General features: G+C 45.8%; 2 protein-coding genes across 2 annotated transcripts; one reads left to right on the plus strand and one right to left on the minus strand.

Annotated features, from left to right (window-relative positions):
• Positions 1–492: 492 nt before the first annotated feature.
• UBE2Z (ubiquitin conjugating enzyme E2 Z) lies at positions 493–15685 on the minus strand. The gene is made up of 7 exons (XM_061143802.1): positions 15258–15685; positions 13057–13129; positions 10964–11151; positions 8518–8629; positions 6070–6182; positions 4703–4793; positions 493–2497 (listed from the first exon to the last, which is right to left on the minus strand). The coding sequence occupies exons 1-7, from the start codon at positions 15578–15580 to the stop codon at positions 2327–2329; spliced, it is 1071 nt and encodes a 356-aa protein (XP_060999785.1). The 5' UTR covers positions 15581–15685; the 3' UTR covers positions 493–2326.
• LOC133057362 (cytochrome c oxidase subunit NDUFA4) lies at positions 4990–5523 on the plus strand. The gene has a single exon (XM_061143804.1). It carries the CDS (start codon positions 5103–5105, stop codon positions 5349–5351), a length of 249 nt encoding a protein of 82 aa, XP_060999787.1. The 5' UTR covers positions 4990–5102; the 3' UTR covers positions 5352–5523.
• Positions 15686–16710: the final 1025 nt, after the last annotated feature.

Raw genomic sequence — 16710 nt, forward strand, 5'->3', positions numbered from 1 at the left:
GGCCAGAGTTAAGCCCTGTCTTCATGGTCTTTAATTCTAAATTCCCAAGGGTTGGTTTGCTATCAGAAAACTGAAAACCCAATGGTTTGGAATATCCATACTGATACACCTTTCCCTTACCAAGGGGATATATAGTCTGACTAGCTAGCTCTGTCTGTCCTTTAGGACATGTTCACTTCCTGAATAGGTATTTCTTTGAAAGCAACTGAGACCAAGATGGCACTCCTCTCCTTGACTGCCAAAGTTACAGCCTCAAAAAAAGGACCGTATTTCTGATGGATGGAAACTCTTGTCACTAGCAGTCCTGCTTCCACACCACATTATGTAACCCAAGTTTCTGGCCTCCAATGAGCACTATCTTTATGTGACAGTTTCAGGCCTAGGTGAGAGGTGTGGTTGTTAAAATGATCATATTCTTCCTTTTACACAAACCCTCCCACACCCACAGGCGCTTCCTCCTTCTGCCAAAACAAACTTTATTGCACCAAAAAGGAAAAAAAAAAAATTCATTTATGTACAGTCAGATATAAAGACATCTCTTTGACTCCTGTGCATATATTTCCTCAACTCAAGATTTAGGGCGTAAAAGTCAGGCTGGTATGCCAGACATGCTCTGCCCATGGCAGGGCCAAGGAGGATTGTCACTTGAAAGTGGGAACACTTAAATGGATGACAGACAACACCGGACCAGCAGACCAAGGGCATCCTTCTAAGCCCTGTACTAGCTCTGGGAATGAAGAGGGGAAATTGGAAGCAGGGTCCCTTTTTGAGTCTCCTTGTGAAGAGACCCAGCCTTTAGGTACAAAGCTAAACCTCCATCCCCCAAGCCCACTTACTGTCCAGTTTTTCTTCCTGCCCTCCCAAGTAGGACATTCTCCTTTGTGCCCACCCTCCCACCCCTGGGAGGTTCCGTGATCCACGGCAGAGGCCTCCCTAGCAGCGGGCAGAGCGGGGATGAATGACCGTTACCCTCCCCTTACGTGTGGCTGGATACTGACTGAGGCCCTGCGTCATGTGGCTCACTGTCAGCCCACTGGGAGCCCTAACAGTAAGAATCTGGAAAGTACAGAACACATCAAAAACGGAAGGATGGGTTCCCTTGATGCCCAGTATCACAGGGCACCTAAAGCACGTTTTTCTGAGCCAACCAGCTAAAGGATCACTGCAGCTAAATACAGATAAGAGAAGCAACACAGCCAGGGAAACACCCATCAGTCAGTGATGAGCAGCTAGAGGTGAGCGGGGTGGAGAAGGGGAGGAGTCTTCAGAGTCCCAGCCCCCACCCCTCTGCCATTGGCTACCTCTGCTCCCCACAGCTCCCTGGGCTTTGAAGTGAGAAGGTGGGACTACAGGCTGAAGTGAGAATATGCAAGGACAGCCAAACAAAATACAACAGGACTAGCATCAGCCTCCTCTGTATGCGCCCCCCCCCCCCCAGAGAAATACCCTCATTGTGACTAGTATTTATGAAAAATCTGTTAAAGAGACTATTCTATGTAGTGGCTCTAATCCCATACACACAGCTGCTGCTTGTGTTGGGGACTTTTCAAATCAGTGATTGTGGGAACAAATGGCATTTTCAGTTTCTTATGGTGCCTGTGCAGGCTTTACCACGACCTTGGTTCAGTCCCAGTCACATTTACCTTCTGTCTTAAATCTAAAATGGGTGAGGGAATGGGGGACAGAGGAGAAAGGTGCTCAGGTGCTAGGTAAAGCTTACTCATCAGCAGCCTAGACTCCACCACTGTTCCTTCTCTTTGGTCTGTCTAGAACAGTGACTATAAATTAGGAAAAACGTTTACGCTGGCCCATGGGAAAAAATGGGGGTAGAGGCAGGGAGGAAAAGGGCACTGGGGAGCCCTGCTTCAAGACTGCAGACAGACAGACAACCACCCAGACTGCTGAAGTGTCACAGACAGCCCCCCACCCCAAGCTCCCTTCCAGATATTCCCATAAATCTTTTGGGCACACTCCCTCTAGGAATTGCAATTTCGGTCTCCCACCTGTCCCTAAGGAGCTGGCCCCGTGGAGAGGTGTGTTGGTTTTGTTTTTTTGCCAGAGGCCCTCGCCCTAGGTGCTTCTGCATAGGTACCTTGGCCCCTGATTTGGGATGAACACAGTCCCAGATGCTTGAGAGCCAAGGAAGTCAGAGCAGAAACAGCCTCCCCTCTCCCACACCCTGGGATCCGAGCTTGCTTGGTTCTTGCCATCTTGCAGGATGATGTCACATTTGGAGGGAGATACACAGTGCCTCTCCATCCCTGGGGTGGGGGAAAGGGACTTTGCTGGGACTCTCGAGTTGGGGGAGGGGTGAGGGGAGCAGGGTCTAAACCCTCAGGCTCCCGTGCAGGTCTGTCTCTGTCCCAGATGAGCTGCTATCAGAGTCCATTTCGGCGTTCTCATTATGGAGCCTCTCCAGCACTTTCTGACGAATCAGTCCCAGGCGCATCAAGAGGGACTGGTAGTCAAAGTGGCCCCGTTTCTCTCCGAAAGGGTCCTGTGGGGGAAAGGAGACAATCGGGAAGGAAGATTCAAGTCTGGGTGGCTCACCCTAGAGAGAGAGCTTTAGGCCCGCATGAAGTACATGCTCAACTTCTGAGCATGGGGACAGAGGAAGGCATAGCACAGAGATTCCCAACAGCAGACATCATCCTTGTTTAAGAATACTGTGGCACGTTCAACAGCAGACAGGTCTGGCTTGGGCTAACATTAAAATGTGTTTGCATTCCCCAAAAGCAAGCCAACGTGCCAAAGGGGGACACACTAACAGGGAGAGAGAGAAGAGAAATTCAAGACGAGGACTGTAATCATTAAGTATGGCAATGTTTTCAGTTAACCTCATACAAACTATGAGAGGTTCTCTGGGGCTTAGATGGTAAAGAGTTTGCCTGTAATGCAGGAGACCTGGGTTCAAACTCTGGGTCGGAAGATGCCCTGGAGAAGGAAATTGCAACCCATTCCAGTATTCTTGCTTGGGAAATCCCATGGACATTCCCTTGGGAAATCCCTGGTGGGCTACAGTCCATGGGGGTCACAAAGAGTCAGATACAACTGAGCGACCAACACTTCACTTTCATACAAACTATACAAGGGAAAAACTGTCCTTCATTCCCTATACTCAAAAGGGTAATTTACTTTTCTGAGATCACAGGAGGGTAGAGAACTCAGGAATTCTGACTTCTGGATAAGCACCTGCCCTCCTCCCCAGGGATCAGTCACCACATTCCTGTCCAGATTTTTGGGCATCACTCTAGTCCTTGTCATTTGAGATCAGAGATCACCAAACATCATGTAGAAAGGGGATAACTGTCTTTAAAGTCTCAAAAATAACTATGGGTGGGGTGGAGAATATAAAAAAGTAATTAAAAATGTTAAATAGGGATTATGGCAGCAAGGTAGCTGGGCCAAGGTTTACACAAGTGGAGACCTCGTTCCTTGGCAGTTACAAAAAAGTACATGATCCTCTCTCTCACATAATGTCTGCTTCTCCCACATAAACTCCTGCCACACTTCTGCACACACATTACCCTCATGATCGGGGCCAGTGGATGTAAACCACAGTCTCGAGACTACAGCTTGCACTTTCCACATGTGAGGGTTATGGTCCCCAGAGGCTGAACTTCACACTTACTCTGGAGCTGTCAATTTCTCAAATCTTCCTCCTTTCATCACTGGCTCCATTTCCACCCACTCTCCTCTTCCCCAGATGCTGCTTTTCTTACCCTTCCCTCATCAGAAATTGTTTTTCCTTCACAGACTATTAGATATACTGCTAGATACCAGCAAAGAGAATTCCTGATGGGGAACAAGCTAAAGCATGCAGTGTCCTCAATGTACTCTTAGAAAAAAGTTTCAGGAACAAGTCAACCTTGAACTGGCCCTGTCTTCTGAGTTTAAATGGGGCAGGTAGGGAGGAAGTCCTTGAAGGAAGGATAGGGAAACTACTATCTCTGAGGAGCACCTGAGGAAACAGGATATTTACTCCCATGGCTGGTGGTGTTGGGTGTGTGGAAACACAGACCAAAAAGAACTGGAAAAAACCTGATGATGTCTTAGTCACTTAGCCAAGTCACCACTTTTCTATAGCAAGTAAAGGATCCAAAAGACACAGGACTGGTCCTTCAGGACAGGAGGGTTCTCAACCTATTGCTTATATCTGAGTCTATTTACAATTTAGTTTAATAAAAACCTTTTCATTTAAACAAGCCTGAATTCTGCATTCTTACTAGAAGCAGAAGCACATTTCTGGCAGAAAATGAACAACTGGTTACCATCCTTGTAACAGGAATCTTTCAGTAATAATAACTGCACACGCAATGTTTCCCTAAGCATTCTTTCTCTTGACACCCCTCTGAACTATGGATGAAATTCCAATAATTGACTCTACAATCCCTAAATTCTGAGAGGGCTGATATTCTTAGTTTGAAAAGACTGCTGACCAAGATTGGAAGGAGTTCCAGGATAGAAAGTAGAATGATTCAGATTCTACTCATGAGCACCTACTTTATGCCAGGAACCTAGAACTAACTCCAGATGGCTTCACTCTCTTTGGGTCTTAGTGACTCAAATGCATCAAAATGCATCAAAATGTTCCTTTTGGTTCTGAATGCTATGACAGATGTGGATGTCACCCTTCGGGGGGTGGGGTTTAAATGTCTGGTTGTAAGGTCTCTGGAACTAGCAGCAGGGGCTCCGTTGTTACCTGCATAGTCTGGCCTTGAAGGTGCAGGCGATCTTTGCAGGCCACCTCATAGAAGTCATAATACTCCAGGAAGGACTTCTCCATCACCCCTCTGGAAAACAAGCAGAGAAGTTTAAGTTAGGCACAAGACGGGAAGGCATCCACTGCTTCACCATCTAACTTTAATGCCAAATTAAGCAGCTAGAGTTCCCATGACCAGATTTGGTTTCCTACGAAGATCTTTGAATGGAAAACAGAGAAAGTAACCACTGACTGCCCATGGTTTATTTCCCTTAGATTTTAAGGATTTTAAAATGGGAGTGATTGGACATCCGCTCCTCACAGGTGCGGTGAGTGCTTAATCTCCGGCCTTGCGGCTTAGTTTTTCTCTCGGTTTGGGCTCGAGGCCTCTGTCGCAACCATGCTCCGCCAGATCATCGGTCAGGCCAAGAAGCATCCTAGCTTGATCCCCCTCTTCATATTTATTGGAGCAGGAGGGACTGGAGCAGCACTGTATGTCACACGCCTGGCATTGTTCAATCCCGATGTCAGTTGGGACAGAAAGAATAACCCAGAACCCTGGAACAAACTAGGTCCTAATGATCAGTACAAGTTCTACTCTGTGAATGTAGATTACAGCAAACTGAAGAAAGAAGGTCCAGACTTCTAAATGAAATATTTCACTTAAAGCTGCTTAGAATGAAGGTCTTCCAGAAGCCATCCGCACAATTTTCCACTTAACCAGGAAATATTTCCCCTCTAAATGCACGGAATCATGTTGGTGTATTGTATTGGGGTTTACACTTGTGAATAAATAGTCTGAAACTTGAAAAAAAAAAAAATGGGAGTGATTGTTAATACTGATCACCTAAACCCCAACTTCAACTCATGACTTGCTCAATCGTTTTCCAGAGGCCATCCCTAATCCCAAACCTTATTCAAAATTCTCCTAGATACTCCTGAAACATTGTACATGAACCCTATATCAACTTAAAAAAAAGAAAAGTAGCCCCTTCAAATCTTAGAAAAGTTTGTTTCATTAACTCTTTGTTCATCTAGTTTTAATACCTAGAAGTAGACATGAACACTAAGAAATGGGTTTATTATGACGTGCTCTACACCTCATTTGGCTGTGTACAGTCACCATGTCTTTAATATGTCCAGGTCCTCATCAAACAAGGGCTCCCTGAGGGCATGAACTACATCTTTCCCATCAGGCCTGGCACTCTCCAAAAACTGAGAGGCTCTCTGAACTTCCTCTTAGATAACCCTTTGGTCACTTGCTCTTTAAAGGCATGAACCACATCTTTCCTTTTGCCCCAAAGGTATGAACAAGTTAAATCTCCAAAAGGAATACCAAGTATCAAGTGGGCTCTCTTTACACATACCTTAAGGGTTCAGGGCAGGGACATTTTCCTTCCATCATATCACAGACTGCCACTCTGATGGTCTCATGCCGAATACATTCATTGTAATTTTTGCTGTCTCCTGGATGTCTCTCCTACAATGTGACAGATAGCACAGTATCCAAATGTAAAATTCAGGTAAAAAGAAAACCCAGTGAGAAGAGACTTTAGATTAGTATACGGTATATGAACCAAGCAAATTAACTGTGAGGATACCTTTCCCGCTATATGGCAGACATGAAGAACTAAGTGCTTGAGACCACTCACCTCTCCCCATGCATACCAACACCCATCCTCTGCTATGGATCATTTGACTACAAGCAGCAAACCAGATGCATCAAATTTCCCTCAGCTTGAAATGAACAGCCTTGCAGAAAGGATTAAGTGGGAAATAACCATATGTAAGAATAATGGTGGGACAAAAAGTTATAAACGATGCTAGGAGTCTCAACCTGAAAAACCTATAGACAGCAGGATGCTTCCTGATTAACTCCTTTACATGCCCGTTGGTGCCACCATCATTGAATCAACTATTATCTATCAGATGTAGAACTCGAAATTTCAAAAGAAAAACTCCAAACTTGGTTTAGAGAGCTGATGTGAAAATGTGAGAGCTTGGCGTCCCAACCTTTACCTTTAACTCTTCCCTTGTTGCCCCCTCCTACCACCATCAATCAATGAGAGCCTTGGCCCCTGATCAAAACATAAAATGAACAGGAAAGATAAACGTGCTTTCAGCCTACTATCTCAGTTCCCAACGCGCATCAGAGCAAAATCACAGGGCAATGTGGGATACTGTAAACTTTTTGAGGAAAACAAGAGAAAACTCGACGCTAACTATTACCTTGAGATAGCAGTTCAGTTTTAATACTGACCTGTATTACATTCCTGTTGATGACATACTGTTTTTGTGAAGCTGGATTTTCAGTCTCTACTTTGATAAATAGTAAGTATCATATGAAAACAGGAGGGAACAGAAATGAGGGTGGTGGCTCTGATCTGATTCCATGATTTTAAAAGTTGTGTGGCACTCAACAGGTGTACACATCCTATTATTAAGTCACTGTAGTCATCTGAGAAGGATGTAAGTGATTTGGACCTAACTACTTAACAAACGGAAGAGTCTGGCATTTCTTTCTGCCTGGGAAACTGAAAAACCACCAAGACAAGAGGGTTCGGTGAACCAAGAATGTTTGGTAGATTTAAGAATAAAAGTCACATGTCTTGAAAGTGACATGGGCTTCCTAGTGGTGCTAGTGGTAAAGAACCTGCCTGCCAATGCAGGAGAAATAAGAGATGCAGGTTTGATCCCTGGGTTGCGAAGATCTCCTGGAGAAGGGCACAGCAACCCACTCCACTCTTGCCTGGAGAATCCCATGAACAGAGAAGCCTGGCAGGCTACAGTCCATAGGGTTGCAAAGAGTCGACACGACTGAAGCAACTTCGCACGCATGTCTTGAATTTCCAAACAATATGTAAAAATAAGCTCCTTGGTTAGCCAACACAGTCCATTTCCATTTCTACTACTCCTGAAACTGCATTCACTATATGTTTGAAAGGATGGCTTAGGGAATAATTTTTGTTCATTCTTAAAGGGTATTTCCCCCTTTCTTTAGGTCTGCAGAGGAATCACCAACGTTAATGTTTTCTCAAATAGTTTCAAAATGAATTAAGCTGTTTTGATCACATAAAATGAATTATTATCCTTTGAGATATCAGTGGAATTCTTTTCCTGTGCTCACGAGTAACCCTGGAAGGGTCTCTGGAACAATATAAAACTTTGGGCTCCTGGGACTACATCCTGATCTGTGTGTCCTTGTCAAAGTTAACTAACTTCTCTGAGTCACAATTACCTCAGCTGAAAATAGGGATAACATTTATTTTGCAGAGACAGTATGAGGATTAAATGAGAAGTTACATATAAATGTTTGGCAGTGGCTGGACATGGTACCCCCTTGGAAAACAGGAGTTTCCTCCACCTTTTCTTTGTAAAATATTCTTGCTCTAGCCAACAACTGCTCCTTTGGCTCTGTAGGTAACAGTACTTCAGGACTCCAGAAGAAAAGTCTGGCTCAGCAGCAGTCACTTGGGAGCACCTTAAAGGGATACTGGACAATGGAGGCATACAGAAGAACACTGGCTGCAACCTTCCAAACAAGACATGGAAATCAATTTCCAAATGACTCCACTGACTTCCACATGGTAGATTAATCCAAGTCAATGGAAATAACTCGATAATGTTATTGTCATTTAGTAAGAAAAAAATTCATTCTTAAGGCACACACATGCCAGTTCCAACAGTGACAAGTTTAATACACTGGTCTGAGCCAGGTCAAAAATGAAACAAAAACCCTCAAGCAGATCTTTCAGATCTATTAAAACCCAATATTCAATATTCTACACTGAAGAGCTGGGCCCACCTGGCCTTACCTGCTCAAAGCCAGGTTCGTTGTGATAGGGGTTCTCGGTCATCAGGGATTGGATGGAGATGAGCACAGACGAGATGCTCTGGGCAGGGCTCCAGGCAGGGCCGGTCCACGTACTGCAAAACACAGCAGAGGGGAGGGAAGCGCGTGAGGCAGAGAGAGATGGGAAAGGCCACACAGAAAGACCAGTGAACAAGTACCCTGGGGCCTGGCAGCACCGTCGTAAGTGACTCACTTTCTCCTTCACTATGAATACTCTGGAATTTCCCAGCCTCCATCTCCTCTCATTCACCAGAAATCAGTCAACTGACTAATCCTCTTATCAAGTGGCACAAAAGAGGGTAAAGCAAGCATGCTAACTTTGAAGGGATTTTTTCAGGGCTAGGAGAGAAACAGTAGACAGGGGAGGTTCCCTTCACCAAAATGAAAGAAATAAGGTAAGAAAACAACTCCAAAGACAGTCTAAATGTTAACCTCCATGGATCTCAAAGGGCTTACTTATTTATTTATGGGTGGTGATGGAGTCAGAGAGAAGTTGAGCACAGAGGCAGAGAAGGGAGTGAAGCCATCTGGTTACATAGAGGCCATGTGGTGGCACTGATGATCGGGGATCCAGTCTCTATCAAGCCCCCAAAGATTGTCAAGTTCTCTGAAGACTATATAACTCTGACAAAAGACAGAAAGGAAATAAAGGGCATTCCGAGAGTGTGGAGGATTTAAAAATAATACATGAATAACATCTTCAACAACAGAGAAACACCAAAATTACTCCTCTTTCATAAACCTGATGGAATGTTGGGAGGAGGGAAGCTTGGACATAAAGACATTTATGTTTTAGCTCAATTAATAGAAGAGATGGTACCTGAGCTGGAAGCTGAACATAACCTAAAACAGTACTGGCTTGTTCAAGTGAACTGGCCAGGTCCTTCTCCCTGCTGGTCTTAAGGAAAGGCCAGTAAGTGCCGAGGAACAGGAGCTCCCTCAGAGCTCGCTGCAGTGCCTCTCAACTTTGCTTCTCAGCTTTGCTCCCCCAGGAACCCTAGACATCACACTCTTTGAAGCCTCTAGTATGTGGGAACTGAAGTCAACAGGGTAAACTTTCAATGTCTTTTGTAAGTCAGCCCAATGTTTTTTATAGTTAAGGAGGAAAGGAATGACGGTGATAAAGTGAATGGACAACTAAGTATGCATGGGAATATTCTCCTCTGATTCTTTTTTTTTTTCCTCCTCTGATTCTTGATGGCAAATTTTCAAATTCAGAGTAGCTTCCTTTCCTTTCCATCCAATACTTGTGCCACTTGTACTCCACACTGTCTTACTTCCCCTTACTTCCCCTGTTTCTACTGTGAGCTGATGTTTGCTCAAAATAGTTTTATACTGGCCTAACGAAGGAAAACTTAACACAAAAACATGTTCAAGAACAGCTTCCATACAGAAGCAACAAGTGAATCTCCTTACCACTATGGGACACACATATCACCATCGTTCCAGCACAGACAATTCTCTACCCTAACAAGATAAAGGGCTTCTTTAAAGACAATCTCCTTTAAAGGACTTTCTCACTGCCACAATCATGGAACAAATTCCTACATTTGAGAGAAATGGGGATGAGGAGAAGTTTGTTTCAGTTGCCTTTTCCCTACACAAACCTAAAAAGTATTGGACTGGACAGGAAAAAGAGAACAGTATCACCAGTCTGGGCAACTTTCTTAACTTCAGTTTTTACTTGTTCTCTGACTCAGGGAAATTCAGACCACAATAAAAAGACCAATCCAGAAAATGCTAGAAGATATTTCCATTCTGAATTTTTAACCCCCAAAGGTGGTTAAAGGGAATGGATGAGAACTACATGAAGCAAAATCTTAGCATCACCTAGAAACAAAAATGTACTTGAAACTTGTTTCAAAGCTGATGATTTCCAATCTAACATTTTTCATTCAGTTGTTAAAATATAATCACCACTTCCTCCAAAGCCACTCACGAGAAACTCAGAAATAAGACATTCACACCCTTGAATGGCACAGGATCTGCAGCCTTTCTCAACCTGCTCAGGAAAGAATTAAGCCCTGATGCCCTAAGGTAGTGGTTCTCCAACAGTCTGCACCAGAATCACCTGGAGAGCCTGTAAGACACATTGCTGGCCCTACCCTCAGAGCTTTTGATATAGCAAGTCTAGGGTGGGGCCCAGATTCTGTATGGCTATAAATTCCCAGGTGCTACTGCTGCTCGGGGTGAACCACTTCACTAAGGCATCCATTGTACATCATAAATTCTGTTTTTTGCCTCTAGAATGATACTAATCAAGTACCATCCAGGGAAGAATTGAGGGAACAGTCATTCCAATTATTTTCCGTGTTCTGCGATTCAGATGAGAAACCCTGGTTGATAAAGGCTGGCCTAGAGTAGTATTTGCTGACAACCAACTTGGCCACTTAGGAGTCTCCTCTTACCCTAGAATACTCAAGCAGACTTTCCCATTGCGGTAGAAGTTGGGGTTAAACCTCACTGTGTTATTGCCCGTTGTCATCAGTTTGACCCGAGGTGGGTGGATGGGATAGTCGGGCGGACACCGAAACACGAACAGGAAGAAACCCCCTTCATAAGGAGTGTCAAATGGGCCTGTGATCAATGCATGAATCTGCAAAATAAAACCCCATCTCAAAATTGTGAGGTGATGTCCCATCCCAAACCCTCCTGACTTCTACTTGCTACCCACACCAGAAGCAGGACCTTCATCTGAATCCATATTCCATATCCTCACCATGAAGAATCAATGGCCTGTGCTCACTCACACTAATAAATATTTTTGGAATTTTAAGAAACCCCATTACAGTGGAGTGGCATCTTACTCAGGGGTTACATTCTAAAGTTAGAGCCCAAGGTGAACATTGGATCAAGCCAAAAATCACCCTTGGGTGTCCCTTAAAGCATGTTTTCCGTTTGGACTTTCCTGATCAGCATTTTATATAACAAATGAATAGAACACCAACATGCAAAATATAACACACACCTGTAAAATATTATCCTAGCAATGTTTAATTTTAAGAAATCAATACTTTTTTTTTTTTAACTGAATACTAGTATTTGGATTCACCTAGGTTAAACATGTGTACGATGCAACTCCACCCTCCAGTTACGTAGCATAAGGGGAGGTAGATGAACAGAAAAGAGGAAAGGGATTGGAGGCCACAGCAACAGTGCCAATCACAGGGCAGAGCTGAGGTTTGTGATGGGGGCCTATGGTATCTGTCTCCTCTGCAGAGGATCAAACCTACTGTGGAGGATGTGGCTCAGGCAGCATCCAACTGTGTGAAAGATACAAAGAAAAATGGGGAAACTCAGGGTCCACTCGGAGCCACAGACTATCCCCAGAACTTTCCCCAACACCATAGGTTAAAATAATAATAAAAAAAATCAGCACCTAGAACTAAACTCTCTTCCTCCAGCTGTGATTATCAAACAAGATTTTTCTTCTCCAAGGGAGGAAAACTTTAACTGGCTCAGTTATATTTCTTCATCTGCAAAGGCTCCTAGGCACTTAAGTCTGCTCAGAATTTAAACAGCAAGGGAAAAAGAACCTGCAATCCAATGCCTCCATCTATAGTCCCCACCTTGTCCTGGTGGCATCTTTTGCTATCTTTTAGCCTTCAGTTCTTTGGAATAGCAAGCTCAAATGGTATCAACATGACATCAACTCTGGGATCCCAGGGACTAGTATATAACACTGATACTTAACTAAGGACAAGACGTCCCAGGAAAGAATTTCCAACTACGTAAAAAGGAAAATCTCAATTTAAAGGGAAACCTATTTAAAACAAAATAGACACCAAAAAAAAATACCAAATTTGAATTTCTACTGGAAGAAATATGATACTATCAGGAATTTTCATTTAAACAACACAAGATTTAGGTAATCCAATTTCTTCCTAATATCAGTTTAAGTGAAAATTCATCTCTAAGGTAGAGTAATCAGTGACAGAGAAGTCTAGGTATCTATGCCAGTGGAATTTAAGCTTTCTCTGTGTTTGTGTGTGGACAAGACAGGAATGGTCTTTGGGGTGGAAGGGATACTCAAAAGGATCAGTAAGGACAGGAGCCTAAAAAAGGTCCTGCAACTACAAACACTGTTCACTCAGGCTTGCCCCTTCCCCAACCATCTTTCCATCTGATTTATAGCACCACATTTAAAGGTCAAGAATGGCAGGATAGGGGAAGAGTTGGGTAGTACAATAGGATGTCCATATAATTTATCACCCAAACTGGAGCATTTCTGAGAGTGAAAGAGAGTCCTATTAATAGTTAGGCTTGGACAACAGGCATAAACTGGGATTTTCCAAGCCAACTAGAACCTTTTGGCATCCCAAAAACAAATAACCTGTTCAAGGCTCTGCTCCACCTCACTGTGTGACCTTGGGCAAGCCACTTACTCTCTTGCAGTTTTGATTTATTCACCTATATAATCAAAGATGTGAACTGGATAATCTCTTTTAGGCTCTTCCAGCTTAATGGCCCCAATTTCCCCAAACCCCACCAAGGTACATACCTTTGTCATGTCAACAGTATCAGGAACAACGAACATTCCTGGAGGAGGCTCCTTATAAATGGACATGATATCCCTGTATAACACCAAGAGGAAGTGGGAAGGGAGTGAGGGAGAGGAGAAGAAAGGGGAATCCCTTGAGCAGGACAGCTGTTGTCACCTCAATGAGGCCAGGGTTCGAGAAGGTGGCACTTGGTACCACAAATGTTTGCACTGTCTTGTTGGCTGAGAAATCTCAGCTGAGGGAGTACTTGTCAGGCAAGCAGAGAGCAAATTATTATCAAAGGGGCATTGTTTCCTCAGGGGGAGGGTAGTGGGGGGCGGAAATCAGACATCCCAATGGCATCAGATGTCACCCTGGAAAAGCCACATCCCATTTACTATCACTTCCTCCCACATGGGACTTCATTCACTCCCACCTCCGAGATTCCCAGGTACTACTCCTGAATGCTAAATGAAGACTTCTCAGTTACTAGGAAAGCTTAATCAATTCCATTAAAAATCTAATTCTATAAACCACATAGTAGACTGTTGTTGGCATGTGGATTATATGAAGCAAGTGAGCTAACAGGGAGCAATAATGGCCTTCCTGGCCAGGAGACTAACAGGGTACAAATGTCCTCAGGCTGGGGAAGGGATCCTCTGAAACTGCTGAGAATCGCACATGTGGAAGAGGACATGTAACCATTACTATATAAGATGAGAAAACTTCCAGGTCATAGCTCATGAACTAGAATGGATCAGTTGTGAGCAAGCGTTTACAGAAGGATGTTCTGTTGGAAAGTTTAGGGACTTGCTATGGAAATGAGTTTGAGCAAGCTCCTGGAGCTGGTGATGGACAGGGAAGCCTGGTGTGCTGCAGTCCATGGGGTCGCAGAGAGTCAGGACACGAGTGAGTGACTGGACTGAACTGAACTGAGGATACATAGGGACATTAAAAAGTGCAAATAAGCAACAGAGTAAAGGAAAAGAAAAGTATTGGCAGAACTGAGAGGTATGTCAGGATTGGAAGGCTGAAAATGGCCAAAGCAGTACAAGAGCTAAGGAGTGATGAATTTAAGTTAGTGGTGGCAAACTCGATGGAGCTGGCAAACTGTGTCAGGCACTGGGCCAGGTACTTTACACACAGTATGCGATTTAATTTTCAGAACAATCAGTAGGTACAAACAACTGAAGGAACTTGGAATGTGGGGAATGTGATTACCTAGATGAAGATGACTGTGATGGGGGCATGAGGAGAGAATCTGGTTGTCAGCAAACAGGTTCAGGATTGACAGTAGCTAAAAAGCATTTCCCTTTCCTCTGTGATAGGTACTATACGCTAAGCAATTTCGCAAAAACATTATCTATTAAATGATATGATCTAAGATCAGTCACCCAAGAAATAAGCACAGAAGGGACCTGGACCTTTGTTCCTATATTTGAATTGGGTATATTGACTTCAGAAAGTAAATCACATGACTCAGGGGAACGACTACAGAAAACAAAGTCTTGAGAGGGATATTACAAGCCAAAGTGAGACTAGGGGTGGGGGCGGAGCGTGAAGAAAGCTTGAGTTCCTGAAACAGGTGTGAGAGCAGACAGTTTTGGGATTCTGGGAAAGTGGTTCAAGGGAAGGCTGCCGGCATAAGGGAGAAGAGACCTAGACTTGGGGAGGGGACTCTGAGGAGGGGGTTTGAGGAGGCCGGGAATAAAAAGCCAGGCTGGCCTGGACTCTCAGGCCGGGCAAAGCAAGCTGTGTGTATATTACAAACGGGGCTCGGGAGGAGACGACGCAGGGGACCGCTGGGTGGGGCCTCCCAGCAGCATCTAGAAAGGCTGGGGTGGGGAGGGGGGGGTGAGGCGGTGCAGAGGGCGGGAGGGGGTGTTACTGAAGCGCGAAAGGGTCGGGTTTCGGGCGGGAGGTCGGGTGGTGTGGGGGGAGGGTGTCCGGACTGGAGACTAAGGGCTCACGAGAGGTTACCGAGGGGCGGGGTCGGACCTGGACAGGCCAGGAGGGGCTTGGTGCTTGTGGGGCGGGGGGAAAGAGGACTTGGATCCCGTAGCTCCAGGTAAGCAAGACGTGGGCCTTGGAGTTGGGCCACCGCGAGGGCAGCGCGGAGGCAGCGGGGGTTGGGGGTTGGTAGTGGGAAAAGGTGGGGGGGGGGGGCGGGGAAGGTCGAGCCCCGGAGCTCGGGGCTGGGGGAGGAAAAACCCCGGCTCACCGCTTGATCCGGAGTAGACATTGCGGCGCGGTTCGTTCGCCGTCCCAGTCGGAGCTGAGTGTGGGGTCCCAATGGCTAAGGAGCGCGGCCCCGTGGGCAGCGGCCGAGGGCGGGAGCCCCGGCAGCGGAGCCAGGCCGCTCCCCGGCCCCCCGGCCCCGCCCGCTGCCGCCGCCGCCGCCCACACATCCGGCAGGAAAGGCGGCCCGAACCCGCCGCCGCTGCCGCTAACACCAACAACACCGGTAACGCCGCTTGCCCCAGGGCCCGCCGCCCCGGCGCCTGCTGTCGCCGTCGCCGCCTCTTCAGTCGGACTCTCCGCCATCGCTTCTTCGCTTCCGGGACTGCCAGGCAGCACGTCCGCCGACCAGAGCGGCCGCTGCTCCCTCCCGCTCCTGCACCACCGAGAGCCGGGCCAGAGTGTCCCCACCCTCCGCTTCCCCGGCCCGGGCGGCGCTGGCTCCGCCCGCCCCCTCCCAGAGCAGCGAGAGGCGCTCTGCAAGAGAGTCCACCCACAGTCCTCCAGAGAGGGTGGGGGTCGGAGCTCGCCGGGCAAGAGTGTGTACTGGGCCTGCGCGGACCCCGCGCTTTGCGAGAGTAGGTTCTGAGGCCGGTTGGAACTCCTAGGTGTGGTTGGGTGCCCAACTCCAAGGGATATTTTATTTTCAAGCGTTGAAAGGGGAAGAGAGGAGGACCATTTACCACATTTAGGAACGCGACCCTCAGACCTGCGCAAGGGGGAGGATTGAGGCTCCAGCCTCTTTGTGGGGAGGCGCTGAATAGAGGAGTTGACTCGCTTAGGGCCCTTCCTGTCCGAAAGTCTGTGATTTATCCTTCTTGCACCCTCACTCACGGAGGGCAGGCTGCCATTGCCCCCTGCCTGCAACAGAAGCAAGAGGAAGGAAGGAAGGAATCAGAAACTGCGAGTGGAAAAACTACCTCGTTTTAGAATTTATTCAATGTATATTTATGAAGGGCCTGCTAAATGCCAGGCACTTTTGCTAGGCGTTGCCATAGGGATACTGAAACAGACCTAGAGAAGCTTGGTTGAAAAAAAAAAAAAAAATCAAGCCTCCTGACTTCACTCTCAGCATTTCTTCCCACAATTCTTTATGCAGGAATCAAGGGGATGTGAGTTGAAATCCTGGAAGGATTTCTCAGGACTTTATTGAGATATGTAAGTTGAAAAAACATTATGGGCTAAGGAACACAAGCTATCAAAAAAAAAAAAAAAAAAGCCTTCCCTTTTCTCCCTATCAAGAGTACAGGATCATAATCTAACAACACTCCCAGCGGGAGCTGGGGCAGTACTGAGTAACCAAATATACTGATATTTCTGCAAGAAAGCATATGAATATTCATACTGGTTGGGTAATTTATGAATATTCATACTAAAATAGCTTCACTTTATATTTTTGCCGCCAAATTTGTTTTTAAAAAGGAAGTCCTGTCTTC

This window comes from Dama dama, chromosome 5 (assembly GCF_033118175.1).
Source record: "Dama dama isolate Ldn47 chromosome 5, ASM3311817v1, whole genome shotgun sequence".
Taxonomy (NCBI): Eukaryota; Metazoa; Chordata; class Mammalia; order Artiodactyla; family Cervidae; genus Dama; species Dama dama.